The 14,952-nt window shown below is 32.8% G+C and overlaps 1 protein-coding gene across 1 annotated transcript; it reads right to left on the bottom strand.

Moving 5' to 3' along the window:
- Window positions 1-4,734: 4,734 nt before the first annotated feature.
- On the bottom strand, window positions 4,735-11,138 carry LOC114720843 (CRM-domain containing factor CFM3A, chloroplastic/mitochondrial). The gene is made up of 9 exons (XM_028906566.1): window positions 10,016-11,138; window positions 9,194-9,677; window positions 8,987-9,117; window positions 7,701-8,051; window positions 7,153-7,309; window positions 6,522-6,814; window positions 6,023-6,082; window positions 5,794-5,892; window positions 4,735-5,240 (listed from the first exon to the last, which is right to left on the bottom strand). Exons 1-9 carry the CDS (start codon window positions 10,937-10,939, stop codon window positions 5,142-5,144), a joined length of 2,598 nt encoding a protein of 865 aa, XP_028762399.1. The 5' UTR covers window positions 10,940-11,138; the 3' UTR covers window positions 4,735-5,141.
- Between the last annotated feature and the right edge of the window lie 3,814 nt (window positions 11,139-14,952).

Raw genomic sequence — 14,952 nt, 5'->3', positions numbered from 1 at the left:
CCGCGGTGGGTTAGCCCGCCAACCCGCGGGTTAACCCACTTATTTTTTTTTATAAAAAAAATAGATAATAAAGGCAAAAGTAAAGTAGATTTTCAGTTCAAATTTTATTGTTATTAGAAATAATTAGATAAAGAGAGTTATTCAATATTGCTCATTGGTTTCATTGAAAAAAAATGTGTGAACTTGTGTATTATCATGTTGAAAAATTAGACAATCATATACTATTTGTATTTTATTGTGTTGTAATTTTTATTTGGATGTTTGTAATATTTTATATCATTTCTAGTGTTTTTATTTTGTATTATATATAACTGCTAACATTTAAAAAAATAAGAAAAAATTAAATAAAAAAAAAAAATAAAAATTTTGACGGGTTGGTGGGTTAGGGTTGGTAAAATGCCAACCCGCCAGAAAACAGGCCTTTTGAGCCCGCACCACATAACCCGCAACCCGCCACGGGCCAACCCTCAACCCGCGGGTTGGCCTGTTTTACCAGCCCTACTGTAACTCAAAAAAAAAAAAAAGCTAACGAACATTTACTGACTAATTAGTAGAAAAATATAGATCAATAAATTGTTTTCCCATGTTGAATTTGGAAAACTTAGCTTCTAAATCTTCTTAAAAACCATGTAAAAAACATTTTCATTTTTTGAAAGGTTCATCGTCTTACTCTTTCACAAGAGAACTAAGATACTAAAGATTTAAAATATAAAAAAAAAAAACAATTTGTATAGATGTTAGAACAATTGTTTGATTCTGTTGTCTCTCTGTTTTTTTAGTGCTCTTAGAAAAATTGCATAGAAAATTTTTTCAAAATAAGTTTTGGAAACAAAAATTAAAGAAAAAATTCTTTTTGAATCATTATTTTGGAAAAAAATCTAAAATGGCTCACTTATTAAAGGCTTTTATAGATGTTGGTGTAGGATTTCTTAAATTTTTTTTTTCCAGAACTTGTTAATCGTCTTGATTGCTGTTCTTATTTCATGTCTGATATGCACCGCTTACAAAGTTTATTAACATCATTTTGCTCATTTTATTAAAAAGAACAAAACAACGTTATTTGTCTGTTTTCTAATTTTGTAGAACAAAAAGTCATAAAACATCAAAAAGATGTTTTGATTTTTTTTGTTTTTTAGAACAAATGCTAACAGTTTTGTTTTTTACAACACAACCAAAAATTTATTTTTTTTAAACGTATTTTTTAATTTTTCAAAACAGAAAAACTATTTTAAAAACAGGAAACCAAATAGGCCGAAACTTTCTTGAACATTTTTTCGCAAACTCCTTATTCTTCCACTTTTAGCAAAATCTTTTCTTCTTCTTAAAATCTATTTCTTTTTAACTTGATAAATTTATATAAACAAGTTCAACTCCATATCCATGTTATTAGTTGAAGTAAGCATGATATAAATATTGATAACAAATAATACCTCTGATCCTTAATATAAAAACTAGTTGACTGATTTAATTAGATTTAAAAAGTTTGTTAAGTTAAATATTTGAAATAAATAGGTGTTATTTTTTAAAAAAATATCCTTACTAATCAAGTGTATTGACTAGAACTACTATTATTATAACAACTATTTTAAAAAAAAATATGAGAGACAGTGGATTAGGATCTTATATTTAAAATTAAAATAAAAATTAAATGAGCTTTTATATTAAGAATTGGAGATAGTATAAGAACCAATATCATGTTAAACTTTTTGCTCTACCGTTGGAAAGCATCGTTTGTCCGAAATCGCATGATAATAAGTACGATGTTAACCAAAATGTTGCTGGGCCGAGCCCAACAATCTGTAGAAGTGTGCGTTGTGGGCTAAAGGATGCATGAGGCCCATTGCCTTCAAATCTCTGCAATAAATAGACTACTGAACAGGAACTAGCTAACGAATCATTGAATGATGCAGCTCTGGGCCACCAAAACCGTGTTTAGTTACCAACAAGAACTAGCTTGGTTGATAAGGAATTCACTCTCCTGAGCTTGAATATCACTGCTGATATAAGAATCTTGTTAGTAGACGATCTTGAGTTTGAAGATCATTGGTGATGTGAGAATCTTACTAGTAGACGATCTATAAATACCTCTGTAAGTGCTCTCTAAGCTTAAAGACACGCTCTGGCTCTGGTGAATCCAGAAAATCCAACTCACCTAAACTTATAAAAAAAAATGTGTTTAGTTTATATGATATTGGTTCTTCTACTATATTTGATCCTTAATATAAGAGTTAGATAACTAATTTAGAAATATTAAGAAAATTAGATAAGTTGGTTATTTGTAACAAATGTGTTTTTGACTAAGTTAGATTATTCTATTTAATCATATACATTGGAACTACCATTTGGTGAAAACCTCTTGCTATATCAATAAAAAATATTTTGGAAAAAACATTATAAATTTAAAAGACAAAGTGGATTGAAATCTTATATTTAAGATCAAATCTAAACTCCTAACTAGTTCTTCTATTTAGGACTGGAGGTAATATTTATTATCCACACACATATATAAATGTTCTCCTCCGTTCCTTAATATAGAACCCAATTATTAACTTGGTTTTGGTTCTAAATATAAGACATATTTATTATATTTATCAATTTTCTCTAAATTACCCTTATAGATACTCACTCAACCATAATCAAGTAGAAGAGAGAGAAGGGGTATTAAGAAAGATGATTATGGTGTTTTAAGAAAAATACCACTTTTCTTATAATTAATTAATTTACCTAACTTCCTTAATATAATCAAATTAGTTAAATAACTCTTATATTAAGGACGGGAGGAATATCATATTTTATAGCCATGAACCCCTAGAGAGCATAGAGATCAGTCAGGTGCCCATATCTAGCAAAACATATTTTTAAATATACAACTTTGTTCATATTATAAAGCACCGCTAACCACTTTATCAGAATTAGAGGGGGGGGGGGGAGTAGCTAAGTCATTAAATTTGTTTGAAAATTTAAAACAAAAAGTTTATACTTATTCAAAATCATGAATTAAAAAATGTATCAAACTTTATGCAGGGGCAATATTTTAAAAAAAAATGCAATTAATATCTTGCTTAGTGACTTGTAACAAGAACCACCTATTCTTTAGAAAGTGCTATATAAATATGGATCAAAGTTGCAATGTGAAAGAGTTGTAAATTTTATAAAAGTAGGGTATAGATTGAGTTGAAACCATATTATGAAAAATGGGTTTTGGCATAATTTGCAGATCATTTGAGATTCACAATTCCACTGTTGAGTATTCACAACTTATCTTTCAAGATTTTAACTGAGCTAAGTTGCCGATCAAGTAAACTTGTCTATCAAGATTTTAATCATTTGAGATTCACAATTCCATGGTTATTTTCATCCATCAGTTTTTGTTTAGACAATTAATTAATATTTGATATTTTGCAATTGTCGGAAACTGATCTAATCATTATCTTCTTGAGAAAGGACCCATGGGTCATTTTCCTATAATAATATTATTTTGCAAATTTGATGGGAAGAATGAGAAACCAAACAAACTGCACCAACAATCTTTGGTTCAAACATCTCTTTGGGTCTTATAAACGGCAAACTGAATAGGAGGTGACAAAAGCTAACACTCAAGTTACTTACGTCTATTATCTATGAGGTCAAATTATTTATTATTAGTTGTTATCTTATAAACGGCAAACTGAATTTGTATGTTATTTTTGTTATTATTAATTGTTAAAATGCATATATACACTTATAAATTTATTTATAAACTTGAGTTAATAGATATAAACAACTTGATAAAACACAAGTTTTGTTTTTTTAGTAGAACACATTTTTTGGCCCAATTATAGCCTTGAGCGCTAGCGCAAAACAAATATTCAACAAAGTCCAGTTTTTCATTTCTATCAACCATGTTCTCGGGTTAAAAATATTTCATTTACTTAAAATTATCTTATTTTCATTAATATAAAAGTACAAAAAAATAGAAGGAATTATATTGTTCAAAAATCATGGATGGTGCAACTCTTTGAATTTCATGCAAATGCATGAAACTCAGTTTAATTTCTCCAAAAATACTTCCATCCTACTAAACATAGGCCAAGTCAAACCCATTGTTCATCATCATCATCATAAACAAGAGTATCTTACCATTTCCAAACAATAATAGACATGATCTACATCTGAGAGCGAATCTATATTTTCTCAATTTATGAATGGAAATGAATTATTTTGAGAAAAATATGATTTTGATAAATCCATTTGATCAAAGTCAAAAGACTGAGTCCAAAAAAAAAAAAGTCAAAAGACTAATAAATTTTTCAAAATTTGCCATTGTGAAACAAAATAAATAAGAGTTTGTAGAGTTTATCTTTTTGTTTTTAATGAAATTGATCTTTTTATTTTAAAAAAAAAAGAGTTTATAAAAGGCATTTGGAATAGCTTTTTAAAAATGATTTTACGGAGTTTGAAAGATATATGAGAAGAATTTTATCTCAACTTGTATGAAAACAATTTTTTAAGCACCTTTGAGGAATTCCAAACACCCTAGTAAGAGGAAAATGTAATATGTAACGTCCAGGATTCAGATCCTCATGGAATGAAAAAAAAAAAACAGAAAAAGGACAAAACAAAACAAAAAAAACCTAATCGAATATAATAGTTAATAAAAACCTGTTAGAAGTAGTTGAAAAGCAAAATAATATATTTCCCTGAGAGCTCTTTCCCGGCCATGAAACTAATTGATCTTAAATAGCTCCGTCAAGACTGAAATCAAGTGCAGTCAATTGAATTCAAATAGAACACGTCAATTTGAGAGGAATGCTGAATAATTTGTGTAAACCATAACCCTACTATCAAAAAAGTAAGAGTTCCCTAAAGTTGATAATTGGTCAATGTACTGATTAAAATAAGACTAAATTAACATTATGGACAAACGTATATATATACATACACTTTCCAAAACATACCCTTGTATGGCTCAACAGATTCAGAAGAATGCCTTTGTTGAATGTCCATTAACAATCTCACTGAACTTCCCAGTTTCTTTCAATGGTTTGATAAGATCCGAATGTGATTTTTGCATCCTTCCTCAATGTGACTTCAATCTTTCGGCGGTTGGATGAGATCTGAAATCACAGAATCTTGATTTTGAACACCATATGGTCAATTTTTCATGTTGGAGAATGTAAATCATCCATTTCATCTTCACTATCATTCTCACTATTATAAGTTTCCAGATACGCCTCATCTCCTTCCTCGTTATCTCCAGCCTGTATGGAAAGAGGATATTTACTCGTCTTTACAGAACAATCAGTAGCAACACGCAACTTCCCAGATTACCTATTTTCAAAATTCACACAAACTTTCTTTAAAATGAAAAGTAAGTTACACAGATCATACGAGGGTTTTGCCAAAATTACAGGCATCAATGGAAAGTTCATGTATACTTTGAAGATAAAAGAAAAGTTTGTTTAATTGCAACAAAATTCAAGGGAAGTTTCTAATTTACTTTTTGTCTAAATGGGTGTTTGTGTAAGTTTTGAGATTATGGGTTTGTATTTTTAACAAAATTTAAAGAAAATCTGTAATTGAAAATAGAGGGAATGTTTGAGTGATTTCAACAGAACTCAGGCAAGGTTATGTAATTTACTGGTGTAAAAAAACAGAAATTTGTGTGTCTGAGGAGTTCTTTTTTAGCAATTATGACTATTTGGGTGAGTTAGGAAGCATGGGCGCACAGTCTAAAACATCAACGTGATTTGAGTGTCCCCATGTGCCTGACACTAGTATGAGAGGGTGAGCAGGGTAGAAAGAGAAAGAGACCTCAGAGTCCTCATCCTCGTCCTCATCAGTAGGGTAAGCATAATCTAACTTGTCATACAATGCTTCGTCTCCCTGATCCTTTACCATCTCAATTTGATCCTACGAAAATTTGAACAAGCCAAATATGAGGGTGGTAACAAAAGGGGGTTGCCAACGAAAAAGAAGAAAAGAAAAGAAAATGGACTTGCAGAATGCAAAGCTAAAAGCATATGGAGATTAGCGTCCATACTATTTCGCCTCTTATTTTCCCCACTTTACTTTGCAAAGATGATATATGATTTAAGAGTGCCTGCAATAAACAGAAAGAGATAACTCAGCAAAGAGCATTGGCTATAATCATAAATTAAAAACCACTAACACACACATACAAAGAAAGAAATAAAGGAACAGACAGGATATATGAATAGATAGATAGAGTCTTTTAAAAAAAAGAATTAGGAAAGATATTTCTTTAAAGGACGAAGGGTTGCAAAAGGAAAAAATAGAATATCCTCCACAGGTTACTACGGACAGAGAGAGTGAGAGAGAAAAGAGATGCAAGAGATAAATCCACACTATCAAAGAAAACAAAAATTCGAAGTAAATATTCTAAACCCACTTAAAAGCAACAAATAAGTTGCTCTCCAAGCGATGGGATAGTGAACTTCTAAGTCCTAGCGATACCAGTATTTATCTGCACACCTAGAAAGAAATGGAGTCACTATTAAAAAGCAGGTGTGTAGAGATACCTCACGTCTTTGGAGCTCAATTGAACGTGCTAGAGCTTTTCTCTTTGTCAAAAGATTCTTGGGTCTCAATGATGAAGGTCGCTTATAGTCTTTTCCCCGATATACAATTACAGCATATCCTTTTGACACCTTGTCAACCGAAACTAAAATACCTCCAGATTCAGCTTCAAGTGCTAATGCAACTTTCTTTACCTGTTCAAAGGTTTTAGCCTTTACCAGTATCTTGACTAGTTCCCGATACTTCCAGTGCAAGTGCATGTTCTCAATAGTGCCATCAAAAACTCCACGTCTACCTGCAATCATGGATTAGATTCTCATAAACAACATACCTTTTAAGTTCTGTTAAAGCATAGAATATTGGGATGGGGATTTAAGCGGAGGGGCCATCAGGAGAGCATGGTAAGGGAAAGAGGAGGAAAGCTGATAAAGTAATTTGCAGGGCAGTTTCAGATTTCTGAACTAGATTACCCAGTTGTAGAAATCTAATATTCAGGTATTTTCAAAACTGTACATACAAATTGTTACTATTATTATTATACAACATATTCTGCCAACATGTATCTAGTGACAAAGCAAATCAGTCAGGTCCAAATGTAAATATAAGTAAGAACAACAATAGATAAAGTTTTACCTAGGAGTAAGAAAGCTTTCATCCGCAACCCTAACTTGCGAAACATGAATCTCTCCTCATCAGTTATGCTTTGAGGGTCTGGTTGGTGTTCTGACGGCTTCAAAGATTCCTCCACCTTGGCTAAAGCTCGTTCAGCTCTCATTACCTTCCTTTCAGCCTGGAAAAGGAAAAGTAATTGGGTCCAGATCAGGAAAATCCTTGACTGGCATAATGTAATGGCATTATCTCTAAGCATTCACAGCCCACATAATACTGCTGCACCCTTGTCAACACCAAGAGTCATTGAATTTGATACTCTAAAGCTACTACCATTAGTTTTTCCAATAACCTTGCAGTAAAAAGGAGACTTCACGCTTTAAGATTATTAAATTGTTTGGGCAATTAAGTAATTTATTCAAGATAAACTGGGTCAACACCCAAATTCTCTTCAGAATTTAGTTTCGTCAAACAAATCTTAAGTGACTGACAGGATTGTGTGGGATAATGAGATCACGATAAAGTTTGAAATATAAAGACAGCAAGAGATTTCCTTGATACAAGGAACTTACAAAAGCAAGTTTCCGTTCTAGCCTTTTAACAATTTTTTCATGACGTAGTAGTTCTAATTCTCTCTTAATGTTTTCTTCATGATGTTTATCCAATCTCTTTCCCCACTTAGCATCGGCATCCAAAGTTTCCCCAAGTGTCCCAGTCTCCCCTGATATTGTAGATGTGTCATTAGTTTGTACAGCCAATGAAGATGCTCTCAATCGTGCTTGCTCCTCCTCATCTTGCAGAGCTTTCACCAATTTTTCCCTCTCCAACAAGGTTTGGGCAACATCTGCTGACAAAAAATTCTTCCCCCGATAAAAAACAAGGAAATCTTTATTTCTGGAGAGTAATGTACCTCCTGTTAATCTCTGCAGGCAGAAATAAAAATAATTATTCATTCAACAAATCATCATATTTGTACTTCAGAACAAAATAAATGAATTATGACTGTGAATGCAACAAACAACCTTATGGCCGTGGTTTTTGTGATTACCTACTAATGCATATGAGTATGAGATGACAGACATTGCTACGTAGCTATCTTGTAATACTGAAGTGAAAAATGAAAACAGAATTCATCTGACTGACTTCCATTCTCAGGTTAATCTTCATTATCTAATTCATCAAAACATTCCATTCTCAGGTTAATCTTGTGTGTCAAGGAAAACATATCTGGACCTTCTTAAGGAAACAAGGATGTCAGGATGCAAGCCAGTTAATAATCCAAAAGAGGCTGACCATAAACCAAGGCTGAAAAGGAAAGCCCTTCAGTTGATGTAGGTAGAGACTGGAGATTTGTGAGGAAGTTGATTTACTCTAATCTCACTCATCCAAATATCAGAAACTCCTCATTACATTATTATTTCATACATCACATGGATCAAAAAGAGAAAAATAAAATGTGGGTCAATACCAGATTACTGCAAGTAACGTTGTGGTAGACTTAGATAACAAAGGGAAAACTTTGAAGAGGAAAAAAGAATTCATCATATTTCAAGAAAATTTTATGTGTCTAATGAAATACAAATCTTTAACTAGCAAAAGGGATATTTATCAGAGGCATCAATATGTTCAAACCCTTGAGAGTTTGAGACAAAACAACAGCTTCATGCTGGTATAAATCATAATTTCTATCCAATAGATGCTGCTAGAGCACACACATTTACTAAAACTAAAGGAAAATCACCCACCAGCTATAAATTTAGGTGAATAAATGCTTAACAAGAAAAGGTGGCGTGGGTACAGCTATCAGGTAAGATGAACAGAAATTATCAATTAAGTCAGTAAGGTTATGATTGATCACCTTGATCTCTTCTGCCATTCTCTCACTAGTGGTTAGTTGAACTCCACGTTTTAGAGCAACCTTTGCAATTGAAGTCTTTTCCCACAATTTAATAATTGCGGCAGCTAAACCTTGAAGTTGTCTGCTTCTACCTATATAAAATGAAATAATAAGAAATCAAAATTAAAGTTCTAAACTATGTGTCCAATAAGGGAAACAATGACGCACCTAAAGCAAAATGTGGAGGAAGAGTCCTAGCAACCCTCCGTAGATTAGTTGCCTCCCTCAAACCAAGAGAAGATCTCACACCAAAAGGAAGAACTCTGAAGGGAGGTTGGAAACCAGAAACAGTTGCAGGAAGCATATCTGCATCCACAGGCAGAGGATCACATCCTGGCCAATCCGTGTACCTAGGACCCAGACTATCCAATAATTTGTCTACTTCATCTTCATATTCAACTTCAGGTGGTGGTACTTCCTTCTGTTCATTTGTAGCTTCCGTATTTTCTAACTGTGCGTTCATCCCCATGTCTAGAGCAATATGAGATGCTTTCTCAACATCATCAGAGGGCGGTGGTAAAAGGTTTAAAGGATCCTTGCTTTTCTTGTATATTTGTTTGTTCCATTGTTCTGAAGGCACCTCATAGCTCACGCCCCTGTATAACGAAACTGAGTTGCCAGATCTCCAAATCACCAGACCACCAGTTTTTCTCTGGACATGATTTTAAAAATCAACAAGAGAATAAAAAAGTTCATACATTATAAAAAGGAGTCATCCAAAGAAACTTAATAAAAAAAATTCTAGGTTAATTAAAATATACATCCTAGTGTATTTTCTGATTAACCCTGTACAGGATCGCTTTGGACACTGAATTGTGATTGAGGAAAAAGGCTTACAAGTTCATGAGTTCATCTATTGTTTAATATTTGTTTCCATTGACATCTGTCTTGGCAAATATACTATTTCACCAGATTTGGTACGTAAAGGGCAGCAAAAAGGAAAGTTTTCACAAGGTTATATGCAGACAAAGGTAAGGATAATAAGCAAACCTCCAGAATCTCATGCATCCTCCTCATGTTAAGTGCAGAAGCGCCTTCAAATTTAAGCCTCACAATCTCCGATGTCTTCCACCTCTCATGAATCATGTCCACAACAGCTTGTGTAACACCACCACCCCCAATTCTTGTCTTATGCTTTTTCTGAAATGTCAAATTCCTCAACCTCCTTAGTTCTGATTCAGGAAGAGTCATTTCTGCCAAAGATGTCCTACTTCTGCTCCTCTGAGAAGTTCTTGGATCTTCCCTTTTCTCCTTCCGCTTTTCCCATGGAAACAGTACCTCCCCATCAGCTCCAAAATTGCCTATCCCCAATGGCGATTCTGGTGAAAACCCACCTCGAGTATTCGGCAACATACCTTCTTCCACGTTAAATATGTCCTCCACAGATCCTTTTTCTATCACCCTCTCTGTTGTTCTGTCTTCCTTTTCAACATCATCGACATAACCAAATCTTTTCAATTTCTCCACAATCCTGTCCATTGTACTACCACTTCGACCACGACCACCACTACCATCATCACTATCTCTATCACTATCACTCCTTAACAAACCCAAATTTGATGAATCCCCATTCTCAGAATCTCGATAATCCGCAGCAGCGCGAGGCGGTTTTGGACGATTTTGGTGGTAGGGTTCGTTCCATTTTTTCAACCAACTGTCACTACATAATTTTTTTCTAGAGCTAGATTGGAATATGGGCGTTTTTAAGCTAACCAAACGAGAATTCCCAGAAAACCGTTGTCCATCAATTGAAGTATAAATAACCCAGTTTCGTGATGCATAAAAAGTATGGTTCTCCAAGTGAACTACCGAGGAGTACCTTAAGAAATGGAGGCAACAGAATTTTGGAGACCTCTGAAACGAGTCAAAGAATGTTACTGCTGGATGAAACTGACGACTGGGAACAAGAGCCATTACAAAGTCTAGACTACACTTAACATAATATTAGACAGAAAATACTTTAGAACCTGAATCCGCGAATAGAACTATACAAGTCCCAACTCTCAGACTGGAAAAGAAGCAGCTTTGCTTCTGTTTCTGCTTGTTTTCCGTCCCAGAGTCTCCTCTATGCTATGTTATCCTCGCGGGGGCAGATATGTGAGCAGCCCTTTGCTACGAACGACACGCTGGCTTCTGAATATTGGAAAATCTTGGCACAGATAATTAGACGACGGCTACTTCGCATGGCAAACTCATTTAACCTTCAGAAATATCATGCCTCGGTCCCAATATCTAAAACCCATTTTTAGGTTTGTACCAAAAAAAAAAAACCCATTTTTAGGTAGATCCCTGTGTTAAAAAGGATGGATAAGGTTAGAGACACATTAATCAAAAAATGATGTTGTATATAAGAAGATTATCTTATTTTGCCTCAGTCAATAGGTACTAAGTTGATGGGATATTTATGAGAGGTATTATTGTTTTTTTTTAATTATTTTTTATCTATGGAAGGAATTCACACACTCATTGCATCGCATTCACGAAAGAATCAACACACAATCTTATATTTAAGTAAAATTTAAAGAGATGTTAAATGTTTGTTGAGTCAAATAATTCTCAGTTTGAGAATATTGTTGTAATCATAATATTAAATACTTATTTAGAATTTGCAGTATTCTTATATTTGGTAATAAATATTTCTATCATTTTGTTGTTTATATTAGGTACCGAAGGGAGTAATATATGCTTAGCTTACTGGCTTGTGTTCTGCATGTAGGTGTTTTCTAATTTCTATTATGCATGCTACTCTTTTAATCCTTAATATATGACCTTTTTAATTAATTTGATTAGATTAAAAAAGTTGGATAAGTTAGTTAATTATAAAATATATGACATGTTTTTCTTAAAACATCATAATTATATTTTTTAATATCCTTCCTCCTTTACTTATTTGATTATGGTTGAGGGAGTATCCATAGGGATAATTTAGGAAAAATTAATAAATATAAGAAATAGGTCTTATATTAGGACTAAAATTAACTTAATAATTAGGTCCTATATTAAAGACCGGAGGAGTAGTATCTTTTTCCGAACAAAATTAATACTGCCTCCGTTTTAATATAAAAATTAAATAAATAATTAATTAATATTAAAAAAATTAGTTAATTTAGTTATTTAAAATAAATGAATATTATTTTGTTTCTAACATACTAATGTTAATCAAGTGCATTTAAATTATTTCGTAGTAGAAACTTTTTAACATATATAATTACTGTTGAAATTATTTAAAGATAAAATATTGGAGATGGTGAATTTACATCTTACATTTAACATCCACTGAACTCCAAGGTAACTAGTTGACCAGAAACAAACAAAAAGCACACAATCTAAAGCCAGTTATCTCCATCTAATCTAAAGCAAGTTATTAGTATGCCTTTATAATAAGATTGCGTTTATAACAAGATTGAAGGGGTGTTTAGCTATTACCAAAAATGTTTTCTAAAAATATTTTTTCATAAAACGAAATAAATTTTTTCACATATTAACTTTACATATTATAAACTTACTTTTAAAATCATGATTTAATTTTTATCCAAATACCTTTAACAAACACCCTTAAAAAGAGTATATAATTTACATTATATATAAATTTGGCTCTGTACATTTTTTTTTTTGACCATGATTGGAAGTTACGAAAGTAGAGTAGGCATAATTTGCACCGAAATTCATGATGAACGTCAAACTTTATAACTTTGAGAGGATCTTGATAGCTGGTCCAAAAAGAAAGAGAGAGAGAGAGAGGATCTTGATCCGTTATATGGTCTTGTTTATGACTTCATAGAATGGGCGAAACAGTTTAGGGACTTTTATTTGTTTTTTCCCCCAAAAATAATATTGTGAAAGGGAACTATGCACTTTCGCCCTTGAGATTCAATTCCGTTAAAAGTGTTTCTTTGGTTGTATATATTACTACCTTCGATCCTAATTATAAGAATTAGTTAATTAATTTAAGAAGATTAAAAAAAAAGTTAAGTTAGTTATTTATAATGAATAGGTGTTATCTTTCTTAAAATATCCTTGTTAATAAAATATATTGGCTAGAACTACCATTGTTAAAAAGACTATTTTGAAAAAATATATATAAATATTAGAGACAAAATGGATTAGAATTTTATATTTAAAATCAAAATAAAAAGCAAACGAAGTTTTATATTAAGGTCCAGAGGTAGTAATAAATATTAGAAATTTGCAAAGATATTTTCATTAAAGAAATTAAGCAGGCTGTCTTGAGAAGAACAATTTTTTTTTGCCTTTTATAAATTTGGAAAAATTAGTTACAAAATTTGCATATATCGATGTCGAATTTTAAAATAAAAGAAAACTTGAACTAATATATATTGTTAGATGTACTCAACACTTAGCTTCAGTAATTTGCTAATGCGTGCTTATATAATATTCTTTAAATTCAAAGGTCACGATTTACTTGTGTAGGAGAGAAATTAAAATTATTAGTTTCTTTTTATGAAAGGAGAGAAAAATAGTTAACATCATACCGCTTATTACAAACATATCATATTAACTAATTTAACTATTATTCTTAATCTACTCAATTTAGTTAATTAGGTCATACGTTAAAAACTAGGGGAGCATTATTTAAGAACCTGTTTGGTGAGGCGGTGCAGTAGCCAATAAGTAGCTTATATGTGTAATAAGTCAGTTTGCATATTTGAAAGCTATTTGGAGCAATTTTTGGCCAATCTGACTTATGGGCCAAAAACTATTTTTTTAAATATGATTGTAAAAGTACCAAAAACTTACTTATAACTTATGCCAGAGTAACTTTTTGGATCAAAGGAGGAAGTATGTACCATACCATGTCTCGAACACACGACCTCTTAAAACATTCACAAAGCATGCTTCAAGAGAGCCAGAGAGAGACTGGCCTCACAGGAAGTTTGAATACTCTCGTACTTTCCTTACAGGAAGATGATCACCTAGTGGCTCGCAGCTCCAAGAAGATCAAAAATGTAGTCAATACTGGGCAGGGGAATGTTCTTAAGGAACATTGGCCTCAGTTGGGAAACAACAACAAATCTGCACATGCTTTTGGAGGTATCTCATTCGCAGATAAACTCAAAGGCATTAATGGACAGCAAGAGGAACAGGATGAAGATATTGATGCTGATTCAGACTTGCTCTCAGAGACCACTATGTCTCAAGACTCAAATAATGCTACCTACAAAGACGAAGAGCCTCCTTGCAGGACCATTGAGCACCCAGAAAGGAACTTTCCAACCTTTTGCTTTTCTGGGCGAGTTAAAAAATGACTATACAGGGTGTGGAAAAAAGCCATCATCATCAAGTTACTAGATAGAAGCATTGGTTACAAAGCACTACTGAGCAGGCTTCAAGCTTTGTGGGCTAAGAAGGGGGTCATTAGTCTCATTAACATTGGTTATGGTTATTTTGTGGTTAAACTCACCAACAAAGATGATTATTTTAATGCTCTTACAGGGGGACCTTAGATGATCTATGATCACTACCTCACTGTTCGTCCATGGTAGCCCAGATTTAAACCATCCATGGCAACCATTGATAAGGTTGTTATCTGGGTTCGGTTACCGAAGGTGTTTTTAGAATATTATGATGAAGAAGCTCTTACCTATATAGGGAATAGAATTGGAGAGACCCTTAGAATTGATATGAACACTTCACGTCAGCTCAGGGGGCACTATGCATGTATTTGTGTTTTAGTTGGTTTAGGGAAACAGTTGATGTTTGGTTTTTCCCTTGATGGTGAAGATTATTATCTTGAGTATGAAGGACTCCATATGCTCTGCATTAACTGTGGCATTTATGGACATAGGTGCCAAGCATGCCCAAAGAAAGAAAAAGTGACAAAGTCAAATACTAATGCTAAAACAAGTCACAATAATGATCATGAACGTGAAAATCAAGAGAAATACTCCCATCCAGTCCAGAATTTT

Source organism: Neltuma alba, unplaced genomic scaffold (genome assembly GCF_004799145.2).
Source record: "Neltuma alba isolate B1F8T4 unplaced genomic scaffold, ASM479914v2 tig00012000_pilon, whole genome shotgun sequence".
NCBI classification, from domain to species: Eukaryota; Viridiplantae; Streptophyta; class Magnoliopsida; order Fabales; family Fabaceae; genus Neltuma; species Neltuma alba.
Note: the sequence above shows the minus strand (reverse complement) of the source record. Positions and strands in the feature narration are given on the sequence as shown.

What these genes read in the sequence shown, in the direction of transcription:
- LOC114720843 (XM_028906566.1), bottom strand. Translation starts at nt 10,939, where the DNA reads ATGGCTCTTGTTCCCAGTCGTCAGTTTCATCCAGCAGTAACATTCTTT. An exon ending in GAAAGCTTTCTTACTCCTAG is followed by an intron (nt 6,815 to 7,152) that starts GTAAAACTTTAT and finishes CCATGATTGCAG; the next exon opens with GTAGACGTGGAGTTTTTGAT. An exon ending in TTGAGCTCCAAAGACGTGAG is followed by an intron (nt 6,083 to 6,521) that starts GTATCTCTACAC and finishes TGTTTATTGCAG; the next exon opens with GCACTCTTAAATCATATATC.